Consider the following 26,028-nt stretch of genomic DNA (forward strand, 5'->3'; position numbering starts at 1 on the left):
AGTGCTGAAATGAGAAAAAGGCGTTCCTCTCTCATTCCTTGACGTTCCCCCCACCTGAGAAAGATCTCACTTCATGAGTAACAACGCAAGCCAACGGGCTGTTCTTCTCAAAGCCCGCTCTTACATCTCAGCCAGCGCCACCGAAGCAGAGCTTCCAGCTGATGCGTCTTGGAGTTTCAGCTTCTCTACGTCTGGCCACTGGACTGATGTCTCTTCACACCTACGCTTCGACAAATCTGTTTTCGGGAGTTTCATGAAACCGCGTTGAGGAATGTCTCCTGTATATTTCTGTGACAAAAGAAGACCCAAACGCCCACGACTTAGTCCGGAAAAAAGCGGGGTCCCTATCTGGATTATGTGTTTGACTAATGTAAACATATGGAAGAAATAGAAAAGTGAGCACATGGGGAAACCACCAGGAATGAATCGCTCCCTTATTAAGGTTTTAGCAGCTTTATTCATATATGTGATGGAGACAAACAACTTCAGGTAGGCGAATCTATTTATCAAACACATTTGATTCAATATCCGTGAAACACTTTGTCTCTTCCAAGTAAAGTTTGAAAATTTAAATGTTAGAAGTTTTCGATGTTAGGGAAACGACATGAAAGCAGCGACAGTGAAGACATTTCTGAACAAAGTTGGTAATTGAATATGATGTGCTTTTATTTTCAAAACTCTTTCTTGATTAAGATTTTAATCATCGATTGTTTTGTCGAGATTATTCTCTAACTAAAATATTATTAATACAAATAATATTCGTATTGGGAAATTTGGTTTGTACTTAAATGGTGACAGAGACGTTTACGCGTGTGATGGTATTTTCCCTTCCCCTCTGGCAACTCAACATTGCGTTAAAACATGGCTACAGCGTGGTGTGGTATCTGTGCGTGAATCTTTATCAACAGAATAATCCTTTCTTAGAGGAGAAGCCCACGACGTCGAAATCCCATCCGATACGTTTGTGCCAATTAACGCATTTTTTCTGGTTTCGCTCTGCGTGCCCACCACTGCGAGGCAGCTGCTAGGGGAAAGATAAGGTTTAACTCCCGATTCTGAGCTCTGACTTGTGTGATCCAGTGATTTTTCTCACCATGTGTGCGTTCCAGAGTTGTGGACGCCAAGGAGCACGATTCCAGATCATCCTCCAACCTGTCTCCATCAGACTTTCTGGACTCACTCATGGGTCGCACGTCTGGGTATGATGCGCGAATAAGACCGAATTTTAAAGGTTTGTTTGTCACGATCTTTATGTTTTAACATAATCTCCACACGCCCCACAAATTTCTAGAAACACAGCAAGTTGGGCATCTTTACTTATATGATTCACTAAAATGACTCAGAACACACAATCACTTCAGTCATCAGTAACATGATTGTTCCGGCTTGAATGAAACCACAAATTAATTCCTCATTATAACATTGCGTGCATGTTTTCATTTCCTGAAAATGTGTAAAGCAGAATCCCCATCAGGATAACATCATTTAAAACAGATGCTTGTAAATATCTCCGTCACAAAGAAACAAATTGGTTCTTGCAGTAGACAAGGATGCCACCATGACAGGCCAAATGATGGATGGTGCCCCCATGGCAAGGCTGCAGGCTACTGACTTCCTCTGTTGTTGTTGCTGCTGTGATGCTGAGGACAGACACAGCATCACAGCACTGGAACAGAGCTGAGTGAGAAGATGCTAGCCCAGCGGCGTTCAGGCCCACTCCAGGCTGGGTCAGGTGGACAGGGACTTGCTGGGTAGCTGAAGCAGTCAGACAGTACAGCACAGGAGCTAATCAGACTCAGAGACACATGGCCCAGATCTTTCCTTCCCACTTGAGGCAAAGGGAAAAAAAATTTTATAGCGCAGAGAGACACAAAAGAAAAGAAAAAGAGACCCCGCAAAACAACAGCGCACATTTTTTTTCTTTTTTTTGCCGAGGGATGATGCATCACTTCTAGCCTTCAAAAAGAAAAAAAGCCTGATTTTATGTTTCCGGTTATTCTTTATTCTGATCATGCACACACACACACACACACACACACACACACACACACACACACACACACACACACACACACACACACACACACACACAGAGTTCTGAATGCACACGCATACATTTTCTGGCAAGAACCCTCCCCCCCAACATTTGCATGAGCTCACTTCATCGTAAATAGATGATTTTGCTTCTGAACCTGCTAGTCACACTTTGAAGAGTGTTGAACTCATTTTCTGAAGGTTGCCCTAGATTTCCTTTGCGTGAGTGAGCAGGTACTGCCATATTTTTCTGCTTCCACTGTTAAATGTAGCAAGCTAACGACAAACTGAGGCAAATATTAATACCAAGCTCCATGCAATATTGATGAAGAAAACACAGGGGAAGGGCACTAGGAAGGGCTTACAGCTCCACTTATCAGAGAGAAAAAGAGAGAGAGAGAGCGAAAAAAGATTTGCTTTGACTTTAAATGGCACATAACCTGCCAAGCCTCGCAAAGAGATTTCAGCTCAGCCTCTTCTATACAGAAAAAGATGACACTATTCATCAAAGCATGCCGGGCACTTCTTACTCACAGTGTTGGAGAGAAACTGCTCAGATTTGATACAAAGAAGAAAAGATTGTTGTAGAACTGCAACCAGAGAGTGTTTTCACTTTAAAAAAATACTCTAGATGACTTTCCCAGTTGATTAGAAATTAATTGTTTAGTAAAAAGAAAGGGAATGTCAGTGACAATCCCAGCTTCATCATCCAAATCAAAATTCGTCACATAAAATAATCACATTTCTGAAGCCAAAACCAGTTATTTTGCGATTTTGTTTATACTGAAACAACTCTTAGTTAATAGAGTACTTAACATTACATTTTGTGGGGATTTCTAATTGATTATTCAGCCAAAGGTACTTTTGTGTTTGTGTGCATGCTCCTATCTGCATGTGCATGTCTCCTCTTGTGTTGTGTAGACACAAGAAAAATGTGTTTACAGCACGACAACCTTGAAAGATTGCCTACACTACCCTACAAGACATCACTGCATCATTATAACATTAAGCTGACACAGTGGTGCCTTTACTAATTAATAGATTTTTCCTGCCCCGAAGCTCCCTCAAAAACAAAAGTTCAAAACACCGTTTGTTCTGTGAATGCATATTTTCCGTTTTCCTGTCAAAATATCTTCCCCACCTGAAACCCAGTCATCCTTTATAATACGTATGGTTTAAGGCTTTTTCCTGTCATGTCATTGTCATTCCATTTCACAGGTCCCCCTGTAAACGTTACATGCAATATTTTTATCAACAGTTTCGGCTCTGTCACAGAGACAACTATGGTGAGTTCCTCTGGTATTTGGTTGATTTTTGTCCTGTACAATGTGTCAATATGTTATCTATTCCTCAACCTGCAGGTCCACCAGTTAATGTTACCTGCAACATATTTATCAACAGCTTTGGTTCTATAGCAGAAACTACAATGGTGAGTTGAGCGTTGTGTTTGGACATGTTTTAAAGCCCTGACCTCTCCTATGGAGATATGACTGAATCATCCTGTTTTTACTTAGCCTTGCTGACCTTTTTTAAAACATCCTTCCATGCCATGTCTTCCTATTCATTAAATAAGATTTAGTTCTTTGCCATCAAAAAGTTTATTGGCGGGCTATCCAGTCAAATATTGGTTTCTGCTCCCATGAGTCTGGTTTTACTATTTCATACAACAAATCCTGACAAGTCACTTAAGCAGAGCCAATAATTAACAGTGGGGGGCTGGGGCTTTCAAACAAACTGATGTGCAATGCATGAGGTGTGAAGGCATCCAGCCCCTGAAGGGTAAAAATATAAAACCTGCAGGGTTGCACTGAAACTAATCAGGATCAAATCGTAATGAGTGATAATAACTACTTAGATCATAAATGGAAAATGATAATTTGCGCAGGAGGTGGAACATGTACGGTTGCCAGGAAATTACACAGTATTAAGACGGGCATGCAGATATTTGGAACCGCCAATATGCTGATAAAATGTCAAGCAACATAAGGGCTTCTCATCATCGTGACATATCAATTACATTGAGCTGTGTGACACTCAGTCTACTGCTAACTGTACTGTCAGATGCCTCCTCTTCAGGCTCTGCATCTGATAAACACCTCATTTAGCTTCTCTTGCATCATTTTGAATAAGAAAGGTTATGGTGAGGTCAGTGGCTTGTGAATGCAGCTTGCAACAATACGTAGTCATGAAAGTTGCCATGAGAACAAATGTATGATAATTAAGATTAATTTTGATGGTATTGCTGAATGATATAAATTTTGCACATTTGTCACTCATTTTCCTTTTATTACTTTTCATGGATTATTACTGATGTTACAGGATTGCTTTCGATCCTTCTGCATTGCAATAAAAGTTTTAAAAAATGATCATCAAAACACACTGGAAGCACCAAAAACATTCATTACTGTCTGGTCTAAAGATGCATTTCATTTATGATTTGTGTATTAGAAAATAAATACAAAATTTCCTGTATTTACCTTGTCAAAAAGAAGGTTATGTAATATTAAAAACTGATACCAGTGATTGACATTCCTCCATCAGCATGCATTCTCATAACCCGAATCGCTGCGCTGCAAAATATGCAAAGCCGCCTGTCATCTCCGCAGGATTACAGAGTGAACATCTTCCTGCGGCAGAAGTGGAATGACCCTCGGCTGGCGTACAGTAAATACCCAGATTCCTCCCTTGACCTGGACCCATCTATGCTGGACTCCATATGGAAGCCTGACCTCTTCTTCGCCAACGAGAAAGGAGCCAACTTCCATGATGTCACCACAGACAACAAGCTGCTGAGGATCTTCAAGGATGGGACTGTCCTCTACAGCATCAGGTGTAGTACTTCACAGGTTTTTAAAGACAATTTTAAAAGGCTGAAGAACTGCACTAGAGCATCATTATTTGAAAATGTTTTAATAATTATTATTTTTTTGATATTGGGACAAAAAAGTTTCTGGACATTTTTTCACCACCAATGTTCTCCAAAGGGACAAAATGAGGAAAATAACTGGTAGATTAGGAAGCGGCAATAATAACTTGCCTTTTACACAGTTTGATATTAGTGTAGCTGAAGCAGAAATCTCTGCTGAATGCTCAGATTACCGCAGGACATGTTCACTTACTGCCTTTCTTACACTTTCTCTTAAACATCAAAGACTGTCAATCTGCAGCATGCAATTTGAAACAGATTTTTATCTCACTGTGATCATTTCTTTGAAACTGTATAATTTTCTGAACCGCAGCACATTCCCATGTGCAATACGACTGCAAGAGGACAAGTAAATCTCAGGGGCGCTGGTGAAAATCTAAAGTAAAGCCCAAACTTAGAGCTGAGAAGGAAGGGGGTATTTTTCTCCATGCTGGTCTTCTATTAAATATGAAAAGATGTTTGAAAACTTAGGATCCATACCACCACAAGTACAAGCCAAAAAGGAAAAAAAAAACTTGTAAAATGTGTTGCATTTTATTACAATACAAAAGCCACATGCAACATCCAATTTTCTCTGCAGCGATGCGATATAAAGCAGATCAATTCTGAGTCCATTTAGAAAGCGGCTCAACTCTGAGTGGTGCTCAGGTGTTAAGGTATCGCGGGCCAAGAAGAAAAATGAAAGGTGGTTAGCTGCAGTCTCCATTCATGAGAGAAATGACAGAGTGAGCAGACTGTGGACCACAATGCATCACAGAAACAATAAGTTGCAGTAATGAAAGTGTAATAGGAACCTGCTGAAGGGTATCCTACATGATATGTTGGAGGTTATGACACAGGAGAAAGAGCAGCCAATACCTGATACAACTAAAAAAAAGTACCAACTGTAATCTAATTTTTCAAGATTCTTTTCAATACGCATGTCGAGCTGCTAGTTTGAGTGTTAATAAGCCTTCTTTTGACATCAAATAACACTGTTGTTTGTTACATTTTACATTGTGACCTTGTGTCATGTTGCAGGTTGACTCTCATTCTATCGTGCCCGATGGATCTGAAGAACTTTCCAATGGACGTCCAAACTTGTACGATGCAACTGGAAAGTTGTAAGTGCTGATCTTTTTATATTCCAGATTTTTGCTACACTTTCTAAAATGAGAATCTACTTACTAAATTCACCCGTTCTTCTCTGGCTCTAGTTGGATACACCATGAATGACTTGGTGTTTGAGTGGCTGGAGAACGGTGCAGTACAGGTGTCGGAGGGACTCACCCTGCCTCAGTTTATCATGAGGGATGAGAAGGAGTTGGGCTACTGTACCAAACACTACAACACCGGTCAGCATTTATGTCTATGTTTCAAACAGCTGACATTTCTCCCAGGTTGATGGCTGAATTGCATTTTTAAATATGTTTTCTTGTTGATGAACAGGGAAGTTTACCTGTATTGAAGTTAAATTCCACCTGGAGCGCCAAATGGGCTACTACCTGATCCAGATGTACATTCCTTCTCTCCTCATTGTCATCCTCTCATGGGTGTCTTTTTGGATTAATATGGATGCTGCTCCAGCCAGAGTGGCGCTGGGAATCACCACTGTGCTTACCATGACCACCCAAAGCTCTGGGTCCAGGGCTTCTCTTCCAAAGGTAAAACCTTTGTTTGTTTTCCTCCAGCAGATAAGCACAAGCCTTGTATGTGGCAAAAACATATGAAGCTTGAGTCCTAGGTTTTGTTAGATATTTCTCATAAGCGTCTCACGTTGAACCATGTTCCCACAGATGTCTTTGCTGTTTATAGTAATTTGTACAACTCACCTGATCTGGTCTGAAAAGACTTGTGATTAGCCAAAGTGTTTCATGTCATATCACAGGGTAAATTTTCTAAAGCAAGAACAGAGAGCACACAGGAAGTAACCTAAGAGATTAATATTTCTTTTAAAAGTGAAAGTTTGTTATGGATATGCAAGTTAAATATATGTCTGCTGGCAAGATTGTCTCCAGGTGCTCCGACTTCTTCCCACAGTCCAAAGACATGCTTGTTAAGTTAATTGGATGTATGTCTCTCTGGGTGAGCCCTGTGATAGACTCGAGGCCCTCCCTCTGACTCTATGACAGCCTGGACAGGTTTCAGCCGCTCAGCTAGGAGAGCGGAGGATGGACAATGCAGTCAGTATGAAGTCAAATAGCAGTTTAAATATTAAATATCAAATGTTGCTATTTAAGACTGATCACTGGTACATAAATCCACCTCTGAGTTTTTACATTTTTTGTACGTTTACATCCATTATGTAATTATATTGTTTGAGTGGTTGTCATAAATATTTATCATTTGAATTAATGCAATCAAGGAAAAAATAGATTTTATAACCATAACTGTAATTGGCATTTGAATAAATTCTGTCTGACACTGCTAGAAAGCATTCATAGTTTATTAAAAAGATAGTAGGTCCCTGCAGTTTTAATGTAGCTGTAGGCACCTAGAATCCCAGCTGTACCTTGAAACAAAAGCAACCAGTGGATCAAACAGATTTTACTATTTCTTCTTTAGGCAGTCAGTGCAATGAGCTGAAAATGGGTGCTGCTCCTTTAGTGTGAGACTCAGGCATCAACATTTCACACAGAGGATGGATTTATAACTCAAAAATAAACACTGAACCAATTGAGAGAACAAACAAAGCAAATCAAAGCGTTCTCCACAGTGGACTGTTTAAACTACAGCTCAGAGCTGTTGTGAAAGCCACTGTAATACATCAGAGAATAAGATACTCTATTTTTGTGTTTTTGTAGAAGCACAGCTGGGCCTGATACAGTTCACAATATGTAACATTTTTGTCATAAACTGTGGTCATTTCAAGGCGTAACAAAAAAAATTGTATCAAGTGTTAAAGGTACTGCAGAAACAACACGAGTCAGATGATGATCAGTCACACATCAGTCTGCACATGAGCACTAAAAGGCCTCAGCCCTGTCAGAGATTCTCATATGAAAGACACGTATGCTGATGAATATTTAAAGGCAAGCCTTTGACAGCCTCAGTGCACGGACAACAATTCAATATGCCTTAAGTGCCCTCTAGAACCAGAGATGTTTCTCCACATGCTAATCAGCTGTCATGAAAGGATGGGGTCACACTGATGAGCAGAAAAAGGTTTCAGCCTCATCTTCACTTTCTCAAAAGAACCAGATCAAAGTCAGGGAACTACAGGTACAAAGTAATGCCACAGTTCTCTTTCTTTTAGCGGTTGAGACATTAATTATTTGCTACTGTTAAAGCCACGCAATCACTGACACTGCTGGCAGCTCTGACACACTTGTTAGCAAACATTATCTGTAATTACAGCTATTTAGAGGTCACAATTAACTGAAGGAGCAAAATAAAATGAAAAACACAGAAAGTGGCTGTGGAACAACTGATAGACAACAACACATAGGACTCAAGTTTAATATTAATAAAAGAGAAATACAAAAATTAAATAGCGTTCCCAGCTAAAGGCTACATTCACACTTTATTTTAACTGTTAGCCAATGCTGTCAGCTTGAAGAATCTAACAAAAAACATCTGTTTTCTCTCCCAGGTCTCCTATGTGAAAGCCATTGATATCTGGATGGCTGTGTGTCTGCTCTTTGTATTTGCTGCATTGCTCGAATATGCTGGGGTTAATTTTGTCTCCAGGCAACAGAAAGAGTTCCTTCGCCTGAGGCGAAGACAAAGAAGGAATCACAAGGTAGGCTTTCGAAGTCTTCACATGGTTGCTCTTCAAACTTTTTAGCCACATTAGCAGCTTGTCTCTGGGAACCCAGTGACAGGTGGGGCCGACAAGCCATTGAACTCCTAGTGCTGTTCCCAAGATGGGATAAATAGGAAGGGTTGTGTTAGGAAAGGCATCTGATGTAAAACCTTTGCCAAATCAAACATGCTGATTATCATAGCTAAGATGGTTTGGACGTGGGCAGAGGAGGGATAGTGGATATATTGGGCAAAAGGTGTTGAATATGGGGCTGTCAGGCAGGAGGGAAAAATGATGACTACAGGGAAGACTGATGGATGTAGTGAAAGGGGACATGCAGAGGGCTGGTGTGAGAGGTGCCAGTGATATGTTGAGATGAAGGCGGATGATCTGCTGTGGCAACCCCTAAAGGAAGAAACAAGAACAAGAAGATGAAGAAGAAGTAGTGTGTCTCTGAGGATGAGCATCAATAATACCTCTTTGGTCTGAAACAAAATTTCTCATTAACTATTGGATGGATTGCTTTAAATTTTGTAAAACATTTGTATGGCTCAGAGCATGAATCACAGTAGATCAGGTATGTAAAGTCTCACGCCCTTTTTTTGTTTAAGATGCCAAAAGTCAAAATTTTCACTCATATTTCAAAATTTACCAAGTGAATTACTTTAGAATTTGGTATAAAGCTCATGAGTCCAGAAAGATGCAGCCTAACTATAATGTGCTCGAACCAAGAGCAGACTCCAATGCAGGAATCGGACAGAGCTCTGGATAAAAGTCTATAAATCTTGTTTTAATGGGCAGAGCAGGGGTCATACACAGGCAGACTGTCCATGAGAAAGGGGGCAGGCAGTAGGCTCAGTCGGAAAAATAGTCCCAGAATAAAATCAGCCAAACTCCAGGGATTTAACACTCATGGTGATCGGCAGGCAGGAAGCATGAGGTCATATAAAGTCAGTCAATAAAACACTGGTTTTATTTGGACTGCATGACAAAAAAGGAAAAAATTTCAAAAGGAAAGGAGAAATGATGTTTCAGAGTCTATGTAGGTCATCATACTGTTGACTGTGGCCACCATGATACTGGCCTTTGTGATTTCAGATGTGATGGATGGATTTCTACCAAATTTTGTCCAAAGAGCTGGATGAATTGTCAGTGTGAGTCAGTTTAGTTTTACATCACAAAAAGCACATTTTCTAACTACAAGTATGTGGCAATTACCATCTTTCAGCTGTTGATTTGAATGACAATCTTTTAAATGGAGAAAAAGGAAGTCTCATGTGCAACCCAGGAGGAACTGCTATAGTTCCTCCAGAATAAAAGAATACAACATAATAATAATGGTCTTGTTTTGTTATCCCAGTACCTGCAAAACTGCTGACTTCCTATTAGCTCTACCTCTATTTGCTATCATAGCCATAGAAACTTGTCAGGGGCGCTGAACACATGCACCTTTATTGCTGTTTGTCTGAATTAAGATTCACCCCCCTGTGACCCTGTATTGAATAAGCAGAAGGAAATAAATGGATGGATGGATTAAGATTCATCTCCCAAAGCAATCTCTGTAAATGTTTTTTCCGCCACTGTGCATCAGGTTATCTTGGGAGTTTATTTTAAATTAATTTGAAAGTGCAATATCTCATGATTAATGTTCATGTTCATGTGGGTTTGTTGAAAAACCTTCAGTCATTACAAAGTAAAGCCTAACATCTGAGCTGCAGGCTTTTAAAAAGCTCTAGCAAACTCATCCACATGTGCATGTCACTTTTCAGGATGACGATCTGCGTGAAGGCCGCTTTAATTTTGCCGGCTACAACATGAGCCAATGTCTGCCAACAAAGGATGGCTCAGCTGTTAAAAATGCTGTTCCAGCTCCCAACCCTCAACAATCAGCCTCAAAGGACATAGACACCATGAGGAAAAAGTTTGTGGACAGAGCCAAGAGGATCGACACGATCTCACGGGCCGCTTTTCCTCTGGCTTTCCTCATCTTCAATGTCTTCTACTGGGTTACCTACAAGATCATCCGGCATGAGGACATCCATAAAAAGTAAAGACTTTGCCGTCGGCTGAGAACATATTTTACATTTCTCAGATTGAGAAATGCTTAGAAAGCACAGGGAGATGAGAGGGTAAACTGTGCATTGAGAGGCACCATTGTGGTAATGGTGGTGTTCTTTCAGGGATAACGTACAATATTTATGAATCGTACAGTAATGTTCATGATTTGATAATGTGAACAGTTGTTCAGACACAGATGCTTTATTTGTTCTTGTACTGCTGCAAAATATTTTCTGAAGATTATAGAGAAAAGGTCTTAGCTCAAGACTCACTAACATGCTGGAGAAGATGGACCAAAATGATTTTGATTTGATTCAGCCTTGAGGTCTACAACCAAGAAACAGAGGAACATTCCATGAATCCGTAACTCTAGGGTAGCTCTGTCAAGCCCTCAAGACGTTTTGCAAATTTTCTTACCGAGGTAGCATAGGACTGTTTTATAATGGACTTCTGTCATAGAACTTCCACCCTATTTATACAAAACATAGCTCTCACATAGCATTACATAACTTTTGGGGCCAGGGACCTCTAAAAAATATGTTTCAAGAAGCCCTTAACAATCGTAACACCACATTAGCTGATGTGGTAGAATCGCTGGATGATGTTGAATAACTCAGTTTCTTAATGCTTGTCTGCTACTTAGATGGCTAACAAGCCAAGCTAAACAGCACCCCGTCCTTTTTTTACACAGTTGTCACACTTACATGTTTCAGATCAATTTTATTATTAGACAAAGACAATATGAATAAATACACAATGTATTTTTCAAATGCTGATTTCATTTATTAAGGAAAAATAGCTACTCAAAACTTTGCGATGATAGCCAAAACCTGATGACTGGTTGTTCCAGCCTTAGCAGTAAGAACTACAGTCAAGAGTTTGAGATAATTATTTGAGCCATTCAGATTTTAGACATGCTGGTGTGTTTCAAATCATTGTTCTGCTGCATAACCTGCTGAAAATGATGGCTGGGCATTCTCCTTTAGGATATTCTGGTACAGAATTCATGGTTCCATTAATTACAATGAGTCATCCAGATCCTAAAACAGCAAAGGAGCCTCAGACCATGACACTACCACCACCATGCTTGACCGTTGGGATAATGTTGTTTTTATGAAATGCTGTGTTAGTTTTATGTCAATATGTAACACAACAAAAAAAACCCTTCAATGAGTAAATATCTTGGTTTTTTGTTGTGTTACATATTGACATAAAACTAACACAGCATTTCATAAAAACAACATTATCCCAACGGTCAAGCATGGTGGTGGTAGTGTCATGGTCTGAGGCTCCTTTGCTGTTTTAGGATCTGGATGACTCATTGTAATTAATGGAACCATGAATTGGTTTCTCATCCGTTTCTTTATATTGTGGCATGAGTGTCAAGTAGTCAACTTCACCTGGTCAGGCGAAATTGACTAGTTAATGGGATTTATTGATTCTGCAGGTCTCACAGTAATCAGGCCTGAGTGTAGCCAACTAAACTGAACTTCAGTCATTACATCTCTTATATTAGTCCATGTTTTATCCTTTGAATCCCCTCTTGGATTTGCCATTAAATTGGAAAAGGAGACACAACAGTGTCAGAATGAGGCTCTCTGTGTTGTTTTCCAAAAATATGTGGTTAATCACAGTTAATTCATGATTTAACATGGGGGACAATTACTTTTTCACACAGGGATAAGTACATTTGGTGAGCTTTTTTTCCCTTAACAAATGAAATAATCATTTAAAAATAAAATTTTGTGTTTTCTCAGGTTATTTTTTTCTAACACTAACATTTATTTGATGATCTGAAATATTCAAGTGTGACAAATATGCAAATAAAGAAATAAATAAGGAGTAAGAAATCAGAAAGGGGACTTTCTCACAGCACTGTAAGTGGTTTCACATAAGATTGATATCATCTGTCATAATCATTCCAGAGTTTCTATTGGCCCAAATATAACATGGGGTGCACCCAATTTAGTGCTGCAAATGATTCCAATCCCTTTTAAATGATAGAAAATAATCTATCTGTCTTTAGCTCATAATTTCGCCCTTGTGGATCCCCTGGCTTTACTTTGAGAACCACTGTTTCGAACTATACGAGCAGAGCACCAAACTAAGCAGCAGTAAATGTCTCAGGCATAGGTATGAATAAATCAGATGAAAATCTGGAATCAGGAATTGGGTTCTGCATTTTTACTAAATCCTGAGGCCTTAGATGTCAACAATTTGGTCGGATAAAGTGCTACGCTTCTCTGTTTTCCCCTTTTGGGTGGTCTATCACAGCTGAACGCAGCCTTTGAGCTTTTCTACCAGTGGCCAGACATCCAAAGGTACTTAACAATGTTTCCTTTTTCTCTAAGTGAATTATAAATATTCGGAAATGATGTCACCTTTTTGTTGATGTCTTTAACTTTGCTTTTCATTCTTGTGCAGTTTATTTAGCAAAATATCATATATCTCACATGAAAAAGGTATAATGGCTTATTTTGAGCAAGTGTATAGGTAAGCCCACAAACTGTGAACATGCACTATGTTGCTAAATGTTATCACACGCCCGTATTCACGTGAATTATTTTAAATTCCAGGGTTAATACCCCCAGGTATGTAAGGTATAGTTTTAGAATTTGAGCTATGTTTTTGTAGATTTAGACAAATAAAATATTTATTGTAATGGGAAAAAGTTATGTTTGTTATAAAATAATATCTTTCTGTATACTTCCGCTGTGGACTGTTTCCCTTCACTTGTTTGTTGCTGGCTGATGATATTTGTTTGTAGATGGACTGAAAAGTGAAGGACAGATCTGCATAACAGTAATGGTACAAAGCAGCTAATGACCCTTGCACTCCTTATATACTGTGGTGACAAACTCTTTTCTTGAATGCTATTCATGAAAAAAGGTTATTTATTGGTCTGTACATCAATAAAATTGACCGTGCACCATATTTACTTTATTTCTGCGTCTCCTGTCATTTATAAATAAGTGACCAGTCCTCTGAATTGACATTTTCATCCATTTGTTGATGAGAGTATAGTTTGCATTGCTTTCTTCTACAACAATAAAAGATGGATGCCTTAAAAAAAACCCGGCACAAACACGCAAAAATACTTTTTTGTGCTCGGTTGCAGATCTAAGAAAATGAAAACACTGCCACTTCTCTTTGCCAAGCTGATAAGTCAGGGTGATGACACATGGCATGGATCACTGGGTGGCCTGAGGTGACATAGATATGATCTGACAGTAGGTTTCCATTAATGCATGATAATGGACTTCACACTGTAATACAGAGATTCCATCAGCTGGTGCGTGCCTACTAGCTGAAGGGAAAATACTGGCACGGCTCCAGAGGCATAAAACGGCAATTATATACCTAAATGTATTTATTGTTTACAAACAAATATGTCCGTTAGATGGTTTACACCTGTTGTTACAGCATTTGTGCTCAAACAAATGCAACCACTACCCTAGTCCTATATGTACAGATGGATATACAGTCGTGAAGGTTTTGTGTATCAGGACAAAAAAAATGAAAAAAACCCAACTATCTTGTATTTCCCAGGTTTAAGATTATTTAAACAACACCTCAGATAAGCACTGCGATTATTTATTATAAAAAAACTGAGAGAAAATGGAGAAGCACTGGGGTTCAGGAGGTTATAGAACCCTTTTCAGCAGCAACTCGAAGTATTAATTTGGGGAAATTTTGGTTTACTCTTTTTTACAAAATTGCTTCAGTTCATTGAGGTTTGTGGCCACTAAATTATGCACTACGCTCTTAATGTGCTGTCACAGCATTTCAATCATGTTGAGGTCTGGGCTTAGACTGGGCCATTGTGGCACATTGATTCTTTTTCGTTTAGGCATTCTTTTGTTGGTTTGCCGCCATGCTCAGTATTATTCTCCTATTGTATGACGCAGCCTCAGCCAAGCTGTACCTGTCAAACAGATGGCCTCATTTTGACTCTAGGATACTTTGCTACATAGAGGAGTTCATAGTGGACACACTGATCCAGGTGCTGTGGCTGTAAACTGTAAACCAGCCGAAATTAGCACTTTTCCACCACTGTGCTTTACAGCTGGTACGAGGTGTTTCTGCTGATATGCTGTGTTTGGTTATCGCCAAACTTGGCATTGTGCATTATTGTCTGAGATGCAGCTCTTGTGTTTGTTGCAATCTCTCTCTCATTGTATGATCTGACCTTGCAGTTTGCTGGGATGTCCACTCCTGTGATGATTGGCAACTTTCCACTTTCGCGCAATAGAATAACAGACAGAATAATAGACATAAATTGCCTAGAAAATGTTTCATAAACATCAACTCTTTCTCTAGGTTCATTGCTCGTGTTCCTCCTCATTGGCATTGGTATCTTTCTTCCATGTTAACACACATCTAAATGTTCCAGACCAGCAAAGTGCCAAAAAATCTGCTTTTATAGATGTGCTCACACTTACTGATGATCAGTCTGCTACTTACCCTCTTAAATCCAATGGAACAGTAAGCATGTACTGTAATTTTTCACACACAGTTTCTGGATTTTGTCTTAAGTTTTATTAAATAAAAAAGACAGTATGATATATGACATGTTGTTGTTCATCTGATGTTGTGGTTACTGTGGTTATTTAAAAAATATGCTCTGTTATGCAAAACTTTACAAGTAAAAATGTGTGCACACTCTTTTTCACAAGAGCATACTAATATATTAGGTGTCCAATAATGTTAGTCATTGCCATTCTGTTGATAGCGCTAGCATCCATTCAACCCTGTTTTTTATTTAGTGCAGAATACATGGGCTGTGGTGGCTTTATTGAGAAGGTCACATGAATCATCCAACTGCTTTTTAGTGCTTAAAACACAGGGATTATAAACTAATCAGCGATACTAATCCGCACTTGGAAACACCAGCCATTACACTGCCAGAGCTCTACACCACTGCCCAGTGTTACTGCTGTTTGAATATGCAAGGATGAAACAGCCCTCGTGCGATCAAGTTCAGTAGAACGATTTATGAAAGAAAAATGATTTGCAGCTTATAATTTATAAGAGGAAACAACTTTCTATCATCCGCAAGATTTACTGAGGCTGGTTTGTGAGGTCTGAGAGGCATTACATGAAGGTTGCCATAGTAACTGCACCGGTGTTGATATGGCCACTTAGAGGAAAGCAGGAAATTAATGAACTTAAGAACACTTGTGCCTGGTTTCACCAATGGTGCCTCTTAAGCCTGGATATAAATACTGCATTAAATCACAAACACAATTTCTACTATATTCTGGTAAGGCGGAATGAGTTTCAGGGTTTCTTCAGAGGATTATGCTTACATGATGCTCAGATTACACTTAAACTACAAACAGGGACGGTTTTGTGAAAACTTTGTTGCATATGCGGTGTCCACTATTTTAAATGTGAAATTGGATCAATGGGAGATATGACAAACTGCTATTGATCTGTAGTCTTTTCTCTCCAGTGTGTATGAACTCACACTGCAAACTGTTTCTATAAAAAAATAATAACATGACATCAACTATATTCCTTTCAATTGCTTATCTTAGGGAAACATAGTATTGAACAAAAAGCTAACAAAAAGTGGCCAAATGATGTTCACATGATATAAATTCAGTATTATTCCTCTCTTTAGCATCATTTAATGTTTTTATGCAGAAAGAGATATAAGAAAGAGACGAAAAGGAAAATCTACAGCATTGTTACTGTTTATTTAATCAGTTTTATTACTGTAAACTGGCCATGATAGTCACCCCTGGTGGACCATTCTAAAGCATGAAAACCCTATAAAGACTGTAATATTAGGCCTAAGGGCTTAACAACAATGGGCCTGCTATGTCAGCAATTTGTATGCAAAAGGTGCAACCTCAACAAATACTGTTAACTGCAACTGGTTTTAGAAATCTCTAATTATCTGTGGTGAGATGTTCCAAAAAAAGACTGTTTGTAGGTTAAATATTTTAAATATGGAAACAATAAATGCAAATGTTGCTAACTCATGAGAATTCTCCCTCTTTGAAATTGAGTGTCATCTCACATGGGAGCTCACTGGATACAGAATGATATAGTGTGTGTGTGTGTGCACGATGCATTATGTTGTAGATAATCAATGCCCTTCCATACCGTTTGGCTGATCAAGTGAGTTCCAGAATCTACCAGAGAAAAAGCCCCGTGACCCCGGATCAATAAGTCGACTGGAAACACAAAATCAGTGCCTTCGTCTCAGAGGGCCAGTATAAACAGGTTAAAAGCATCATTCATCATGGGGATCACGTCAGCTGTAATTCAGATGTAAACAAATGGCATATCCTTATTTGTTATATATAGTTGTGGCAGATATAAACTCACCTGAGCTTAATAATGCTTTCCAGTGCAACGGTATCTTTATGTTATTGCTTATTATTGTCCACAAAAATACTTTCAAAATTCAGATTTTAAAAAATGTGCTGACTTTGAGCGCAGAGTGTAAAACATTTAAATAGGATTACAAAGATTAGATATGGAATCAAGCATGAAAATTATTCTAATTAGATAGCAAAATGATGCCATTTCAATTCCAAGTAACGTTCAAAAAAAAAAAAAGAACGAAAGAAAGAAAGAAAAAGGTTAATTTTCTTAATTTATTTTGGTAGAAACTGGCTTCCACGCTAAAATCGCTGTGGGTGGGAGGCGTCGGCACAGGTGTCAGATAATGTAGGAATCTGTTCATTATCAATTTGTCTGCAAATTGCCTCAAGATGGGTCGCATACATTTTGTTTTCCCCTTGCCTGATAAGTTTGATAACGGCAGAAAATTTTCTGATTAAGGTGAGGAGGAGGAGGAGGCCAGAAACCCTGCAGAGGTCCTGTACCACTCACAGTAAATAGAATTTAACAGGAAATAATAGGACGACAAACCATGTTTTTTATTTGTGTGGCAGCACTCAGGGCTCTAATTGGAATACCAAAACAATTGAATTTTCCTTTCCACATGTGGATCCGTTTCCCTCCAGCCATTTACTGGTGTTATTTATTGTAGAGGATTCAACGTTTTTCTTCGGGGCTAGAAGTGACAGAGGTGTTTATATCACAGACAAAAGGGGATGGGCTTCCTTCTGTATGTGAGAGACTACGTGCCGGTGTGTATGATCAGCCTGCATAGCAGCTGAAGTTCGAGGATTATTTTGTACCATAAAATAACAAAATAAAGGATTTTCAATTAACAATTCATTAGCTCACAGCAGTCTTACCCTCAAATGGTAGGACATAAAGAATCCCTCATAATCTAAATCTTTTAAATGTGATAAATCATGCTTGTCCTTATTTTCTGTATACTGTGCTTACAGTGGTTAAACCTTTTTAAAAAGCTAAACGCTCAGACTCTTTTCTCTCTCTCTCTGTATGATGTTAAAGATAGAGGGAAGCTCTTAATATTATAATTTAAGGCACAAGCTCACATAATGGCTTGAAGGGGAGAGTTGCCTTATAAAGAAATGTCCAGTATAAGACAAACAAGCATTATCGCGAACTGTGAATCCTGTCAATCTCGTCTGGTTACAAAAATGTTCACAATAGGCCCACTTTAAGTAATTATGTTCCCATTCTGTGACAATGAATCCTGCGGTAGCATTTAACGCGATGAAGCAGAGAAAATAAAGGTGTAAAAAAAAAAGTACTACATACAGATGGAGTAGCTCCCAGAACAAACTAAATTAAATTCCACTGGGAGGAAATAACCTCTTGCCCTCCCTTTTAGCCAACGCTACTATTCAAGCTGACATAAACCTTAAGTATCGAGCCGTTTTGAGTACGATTTGATGTTTACTTGAATGAATGGCATCATAACTACAGCACTGACAGGCTGTGCAGCATCGCAGCAGAAACATCTTCCAAGGACTTCTTTTTCTTTACATCCTTACGCATCAAAAATAACCGAACCATGAGGGGAAAGTACCACTAAAAGCTTTCAGTCAACTATGTGAGGAGAAACAGTGAGAAGAAGCATAAAGCGTCGCAAAACCATCATGTGGTGTCTTTATTCATAACACAAACTGTTTCTGACTCCTGGATGAAAGTGATCTCTGTCTAGCATGTGGCTGCAGGCAGCAACAGACATAAAAGGGCATTTTTGAACACATTAGTCTAAAAGGACATTAATAGAAAAAGAAATTAAACAGAGGGCTGCATCATAAAGGTGTCATTTTAAGAATCCCACATGGTCCAATTGAAATGGGCTAAGGCTTTTATCAATAGACACTAGAAAGGCATAAATACAAAGAGGCTGTGCAGAGCGGCTAGGTTCTCATTTGTGGTAAAATGTATCTTTTGAGTCATTACACCAGACACAATAAAGAAATAAAAAGCTACTTAGAGGTGGGATTTTTAACCATGAAAACCACTGCAGCACATTAGTGGAGAAAACTGAATGTCTAAGAGTGCTGCCAAATCCCCATTAAGTTGGATTTTCGACATGCTTTGGATCAGCCTACGATACTGCCCCACATCCACCAGGGGGCTCAACTTCATATTGCTCCTCTCCAAGTCCCTCTGGCACATCGCTCTACACTTCTGGAGCCCCTCTACAGAACCTGCATCAGGGGTTTCTTTATATCCAAAGCACTTCTCCTTTAGCTTCTCTTCATCTTCTTCGCAGAGTAGTAATGAGGCATACTCTCTGAGAGACACCAGCTCTTTTTCCAGCGCTAAGGCAAACATTTTAGATGCACCCTTACCTCCAGCACCTTTGAGAGGCTGGATGGAACAGGACTCGGGGAGGTACGCCAGCAGAGAGTCCAAGAACTGGAACATCTGTAACTGGCTGCATGTGAACAAAAAAAAAGAGTGACATTTCGCAAGTTATTACATAATTCATGTCACAATACATTTAAAGAAGTTAAGTTTGTTGAAATCTTTTTTTGTCATTTGTCAGCTGATTCACAACCAGCTGCTAGTTCAGAGTTTATTTTGGGGATTTGTAATTTTAAGTGCTCTGCTCTCCAGAGAATCTTAATCTCTTTGATATTCAGTGGTATATCATGCTGACATACATCTTAGTCAACTTCAAAGCTATTTCAGCTTTGAATCTGTTAATATAAATTGAGCAGTGGAGGCTTCTACTCGTAGAACTATGCTTTCTTTTTCTTTAAATAAAATTTAATACATCACGACAATCCCCAGTAGAAGTGGCTCAGTGCACTGAGCAGTGATATTACAGGTTGTAATATCTAGCTTTGGATAACTAGAAAAGAAAATATAAGGAATAGCAGAATAGAAAGACTAAATGTAATAGCATAGGACAGATCCTTGTGGGTAACAGATGTTCTTTCTTCTTGTTTGTTTATTTGGTCCATGCGGTACCCTTAAATTCTAAGATTTACAAGAAATACTCCTTTCAATCTCCAAATTGATAATTCAATTGTAACTATACATCTCAGAAGTCAGAAATACAGCCTTACTGGTATCAGCCATCAGAAACTTATTTACCTGGAATGGACATGCAGCTCTCCCTGAAAAGGGGTTATCTGATGCCAGTTCAGCAGCATGAGAGCAGATGGTCCTGAAGAATTTAATAGTAGATACTGAGGGCTCACTTCTATCTTCTTACAACCCACTCTTTTTTGAATCCAGCCATTTATGTCACCTAAGCTGTATTCAGGAGAGTCTATATGGAAGACCCAGTGATCCAGCACAGCTAAAAGACTCAGGAAGTCCTCTCTAACCTCATCTGGAGAAAATAACAAAACAATTGTTAACATCTACATGTCAGGAGTAAAATCACAAGTCGCACACCTTTGTGCTTTTACCTGCTATGAGTTGGGGAGTTTTAAGCAGCTCGGTGTGCAAATTGTTCTGAATGTCTAAAGCAACTTGGCCACAGTGCAACACAACTGGTCTTTGGTTGCTCATGAAGGAAAAAGCATCTGGTGTCTGGATGTAATGGAGCATGACATGGCACTTGACACGGCCAGAGTTCAACAGAGGTGTCAGCTTGGTCACCGCAGTCACAGCCACTCTGCATGCGTTGAGATCATTGGTGCTGATGGCGTTGTGCTGCTTGCTTTTTTTGGCTGGGGGCTCTGGGAATGTGGAGGCAGAGAAGGAAGAGGAGGAGGATGATGATGGCGAGGAGCAGGCCGCAGGGAGCCAGAACACTTGGCTCTGGGTCTGGATGACTGCGGGCCTTGAGCACTGGCCCGCGTCTGTCAGGATGGATAAGCTCACATTGGTCACTGGTCTGGAACAAAAATAGCACATCACTAACAATCAGATATCACACAGATAGTGGCTATTCAGAGTGGAAATTGATATAACAGTAAAGACGATGTGTGCGTGTGTCTGTGAATTGAATGTGCGACTGCTTGTGAATTGATTATTTCCAGGCAGTGAAATTACATCAGCTGTACAAGTACACCAATCAAAACAGCAATGTGTGGGACTTAAATGGCACCTGAGACCGTCATGAAAGTAGCTTTCCTTCACATGTTCTCAAATGAAAAATCGGTAACAGGTGGATGGAGGAATCTGATAGCTTTTTGTTCCCACATAAGGAGGTTGGAAAGATATTAAAAACTTGTTGCCATGGTGACCACCTAGTCACCCTGTATCTGCCTTGTAGTGAGGGGCAATCAAAAAGGCAAAAAAAGGATCTCTATCCAGTTAGTGCTGATAATGTTTAGAGTTTCTTACTGATTTAATCGAGCGCAAAGTAATGTGATTTATTCCACATTATTTCACAGCAAACAGCAACTGTTTAAGTTCAGATAAATCTAATCAGACAGCAATGATACCGTCTGACAGCTGGACTGTGGTTCTTGTCACTTGATTAAAGCACAGAATGCCATGTTGTTTGTTGTTGCCTCTGTCTTCACCCTACACTCATGGATCCACTCAACCACACGAACAGATTATGAGTGACAAGGTATCAAGCAGATTAAGATTTCAGAGGCGTCACTACTAAATGTTTAGATAATGCGTTTCAGAACCTTGGACCTTTGTCCATCAAATAATTTTTAAAAATGTAACAAAGAAATCATGTTTACGCTGATCTGTCAGTAGTTAGTATCACTCCCACAACCATTCGGCCCTCAGTGGTGCGATGCCACAGCTTGTCAATTCGAGGTTTTGAAGACACCGCTGGGATGTCGTGAATCTTGTCATCCAAGGCCTCGTTCTTTGACTCATCATCAGAGTCCCACAGAGCAATAAGCCCTTCCTAGACGGAAAGTGCAAAGACTATAATCAGCAATGACAAGTGTGTGACAGCACTGACAGCAATAGCACTTTATGTCAGACGTTTCAATTTGAACAACAGGCATTTAGGCACAGACACAGTGGACTTTATGAATGTTATTTAAAAAGCAGACTTCAGATGCAATGATGCAGGTAAAAGAAAAAAAAAGGATGTAAAGTATTTGAAATTTTTCTTTGAAAAACATTTATTTTGGGGGAATACACTGCATTTGTTGTGGGTGTTTGTTCGATTTAAGAGGCCAACAGTTTGTTCACTTCAACTTCCTGGAGATCATATTAAAAGAGAGGGGGAGAGAGAGGGAGAGAAAGGGAGAGAAAGGGAGAGAAAGGGAGAGCGAGAGACAGATTTTGTGTTATAAGCTTCATGTTATGGACGCACAGTGTGAGCACTCAGGTCGCATCGGGCCGTATAATGTGAGACCCTGCATCGTGACCTACAAACTTCTAACCCCTGCGATTCAATCGTACAGTTTGAGCAGGAGCTGAATAACGTGACTGAAAAAAATTGCACAGTGTATGCCGAGCTTAAGTTTAACAATTTACTCTCTCAATACACTTCAACAAAGCATGCATGATGTGTTATTACTGTAGTACCTGCTCATGCTGTGTGAGAACAGGCTCTCTTTCTGAGACCACATCAGTAAGGGCTTTGACCGACTGCCGTAGAACGCTTTCCTTCACTGTCACTTCTCTCTGAAGCTCTTGAAGCACAGTCAATCCACTCTAAATTACAAATCATATCTGATTGACAGGGCACATTATAAATTTAACACACAGTGAGTAACTTAAATTAGGTTCACGAGGGGTCAACATCTCATACAAATACCATCATCAGGTCTTTAATTATGCAGCAAATGTGACTGCCAGTATGGATTAAATCAAATTAGCATCACAATAAACTCTGTGTAAAAAATATTTTTCCAATTTTGATATAAAAGGACGACAAATGAAAGGAAAACCCTGAACCCTTGACCCCTACAGTGACGAGATCTTGCAGCTCTGTTTTGCTATAAGGGCATTTTGCTGACACAGCTTGAGTCCAATAGTCCCTTTGGAGGGAAAGACTGCTGAAAATCAATACAATCAGTACAAAGTGGGAGTGGTCACTTCCAGGGTGACAAGACCTCCATCCACAGGGCCTGAGGGTTCACTGAACAGTTCATTAATAATGAAAAATGATCTGAATCATATGACATGGCTCTTGCAAACACAGTGGGATTAGCATGTGAAATAGCACTCTGAACCGCCATTATGAAAGTCACCAATACATTTTTAAAGAATGGTATGTATATGCCTTCAGTAAAGTTTCAGAGAATTGAAGAATCAATGCATTGGTGCAATGCAGCTGTTCTGATGGCAGATGAACCTAACCCCTTATTAAGAGGCTTTATGTTGATTTTTTTCCTTTAATTTGTCACTGCTACTTTGCTAGATAACAAATGCATATAGAAATACATCCAAGGGTTACAAACCATTAGACAACATTGACTTATCACACAACACATCAGAAGTAACTCAGATGAAAAAAAATAAAAAAAATAATGCTGTAACCATCATTCTCGTATGGTTAAACTAAAACATAAAGTCTTCCATTCATCAATTTGCTCATTTTCTTAAACAGTTATCCAATTCAGAGTTATGTATTGCTGGAGCCTATCCGAACTGTCACTGGGTGTGAAGACAGATAGATCAGCAGTCCATCACAGGGCTAACACATGATAGAGACAGACAACCATTCTCACTAGGATTCACACAAACATCTAATTTAGAATCACCAATTGACCTACAATGCATGTCACTGGCCTTGAGAGGACCCATGCAGGCACAGTAAGAACAAGCAGACTCTATACATAAAAGCGGGAGGCAGCAACTGGTTTCAAACCCAGGATTTTCTTGCTGTGAAGCGCCATTGTTAGTCACTGCACCACTGTGTGACCCCTGAAGGCAATCTATTACATACATAAACCATATGGAAAAAAGTACTGGGCCATCTACACATTACACCTACAGGAGCTGCTCGGTCTTTGAAACCCATGCCATGAAGCTCCCGGTCCACAGCATTTATACTGGTGTTAATGCCAGAGGAGGTGTAGAGCTCTGAAGTTTTTGAGTCAGCAAATTTTAGCAATAGGCGACCCCACTAAATGTTTCCACGTTGCAATACATTTTGCAATACAGTTAGCTCTTATAGCTTATTGTAGAATATCTACTAGGGAAGAGATTTCACAAATTGACCTATTGCAATGGTGGCATCCTATAACAGTACCCTGCTCACATTCTATGAGGCCTTTAGAACCACCCCTTATTCACCCACATGTTTGTAAAGGGAGACTGCATGGCTCAGTTCTTGATTTCATACACAAGTGAAATCAGTTGCAATGAAAAACCCTGAATTCAAAAATTAAGAGGCCAATTTGACCCAATACTTTGGACCATATAATGTATGACCATTAGCACAAAAAAAAATATTACTTCAGTGCTTCTACACCTACTCTATTAATGTGTTATAAAGACTCACCTGCAGTCTTGATTCCAAAGCTTTAAGTGTAAGGAGATAGTTCTCTGATGGAGGAGGGGATGTCTTTGGTGCATCAGTGTCCTGGCCATGCTGAAACATGTATTTTCAGTTAGGCATACTTAAAAAAAAATCCTAAAACTCCTAAACTAAAAACTCCTGTAAACTAAAACATTAAGTCTTCCATTCATTCATTATATTTTTTAAACGCTTATCCAATCAAACGTTGTGTGTTGCTGGTGCCTATCCATCACAGATAGATCAGCTTGTCACATTTGCCCCCCACGCCCCCGAAAAGGAAATTGGTGGAAATAGGAATAAGAACATTACTCATAAGAAGAAAAATATGCTTACAGAAAATGAAATACCACAAAGGTCAGTGATGAGGAATTCTTCCAATGCTATAATTCGATCCTTAAAAACCAGCAGCATCTGGTCTGTTCCACACCCCAGGAAGTCATCCACATGGATGGAGGTGACACTTGACCAGAGGGCAGCTATCTGGAGAAGATGGTTTAACAAAGTAGACTTTATTAAAACTTTTAAAGCACAATGAGGGGTAGACAAGAGACTTGGACTGTAAAAAGATCATGAAACCTACCTGAAAAGTTTCCTTCCATATGGTGCAAACATGCCCCTCACAAAAGGATACAGCAAACAGAGAACCATATCTTCCTGTGTTAACTACCTGAATATTTTCAGGTTGCTCAAAGGGTAACTGACAAACATCTTTTACTACTCCATTCTCAAAATAAACAAGTAGCCGATTAGATGTTGCTGCAACTACATCACATTTAAGCACACCATCCACTCTGTCAGCCGCAACCACCAAGATGCACTGTGTGATGCTAATGTATAGATGAGGTAAAATCACACTGCCATCAAACACTTGTCCATCTTCAACAAAATAGCCAAGGGTTTGGCTAGTGGACTCTTCTGGAAGCTTTTGCAGTCCGAGAACAAACACCTGTCCTTTATGGAGAGGGAGTTCACCTACAACACAGTGGGAGAAATGAATGGGAACCTGTCTCACTCCTTCTGCCTGCGGGGATGTATAAAGGACACCACCTTCATGCCTCCACAACACAGTTGGACCCTGGAGAATATACACAGCCCCCTTCATTTGATAAGGGAGTTTAAACTCCACACAGGGCTCCAGTCGGTTTGAAGAGCTCAGTGTGAGAAGACTGTACTGAAAACTGCTTCTTTTCTCACTCTTCTTTATCACTAAAACACATGGCGCCGTGGCTCTCTTCTGAGCGTCCGTGACGCTTTTACATTTCACAATATCCACATGAGCTAATCTTTTCCTGCTGATGACAGCCGCTCCGTCAGCTGCCTTCAGAAACGTGTTCCCTTCCCGTTCAAATGAAAGACTGCAGAATATTAACTCGCTTCCTTCGTTGTCATTTGTGCCCGGAGCCCGTTTGCAGTTAAATGAGATAGTCTTTCCACAGTGGGAGAGCCGATGGGGATTTCGATACAAATCTTCCGAGAGCACACTCTCCATCATGCAGCAGAGAAGGGTCCGTTTCCGCCTTCTGAGACCTT

At 39.6% G+C, this 26,028-nt stretch overlaps 2 protein-coding genes across 5 annotated transcripts; one reads left to right on the top strand and one right to left on the bottom strand.

Annotated features, from left to right (window-relative positions):
* Position 1: 1 nt before the first annotated feature.
* Positions 2–11,473, top strand: glra2 (glycine receptor, alpha 2). 3 transcript variants are annotated; one of them, XM_005723586.1, is made up of 9 exons: positions 2–489; positions 1,110–1,231; positions 3,253–3,320; positions 4,641–4,864; positions 5,981–6,063; positions 6,157–6,294; positions 6,389–6,603; positions 8,532–8,681; positions 10,454–11,473. In XM_005723586.1, the coding sequence occupies exons 1-9, from the start codon at positions 404–406 to the stop codon at positions 10,733–10,735; spliced, it is 1,368 nt and encodes a 455-aa protein (XP_005723643.1). In that variant the 5' UTR covers positions 2–403; the 3' UTR covers positions 10,736–11,473. The 3 variants fall into 3 exon arrangements, with proteins under 3 accessions (XP_005723643.1, XP_005723642.1, XP_005723645.1); XM_005723585.1 differs by lacking the exon at positions 3,253–3,320 and adding an exon at positions 3,396–3,463; XM_005723588.1 differs by lacking the exons at positions 2–489; positions 1,110–1,231 and adding an exon at positions 3,396–3,463 and having other exon boundaries at positions 2,064–3,320.
* fancb (FA complementation group B) lies at positions 8,690–26,009 on the bottom strand. Of its 2 annotated transcripts, XM_005723584.2 has the most exons (9): positions 25,079–26,009; positions 24,832–24,978; positions 24,481–24,570; positions 22,557–22,685; positions 21,752–21,924; positions 20,516–20,946; positions 20,196–20,436; positions 19,445–19,530; positions 8,690–9,089 (listed from the first exon to the last, which is right to left on the bottom strand). In XM_005723584.2, exons 1-9 carry the CDS (start codon positions 25,988–25,990, stop codon positions 8,983–8,985), a joined length of 2,316 nt encoding a protein of 771 aa, XP_005723641.1. In that variant the 5' UTR covers positions 25,991–26,009; the 3' UTR covers positions 8,690–8,982. The 2 variants fall into 2 exon arrangements, with proteins under 2 accessions (XP_005723641.1, XP_013763815.1); XM_013908361.1 differs by lacking the exon at positions 8,690–9,089 and having other exon boundaries at positions 18,733–19,530.
* Between the last annotated feature and the right edge of the window lie 19 nt (positions 26,010–26,028).

Source organism: Pundamilia nyererei, unplaced genomic scaffold (genome assembly GCF_000239375.1).
Source record: "Pundamilia nyererei isolate P.nyererei 1_Seehausen unplaced genomic scaffold, PunNye1.0 scaffold00009, whole genome shotgun sequence".
Lineage (NCBI taxonomy): Eukaryota > Metazoa > Chordata > Actinopteri > Cichliformes > Cichlidae > Pundamilia > Pundamilia nyererei.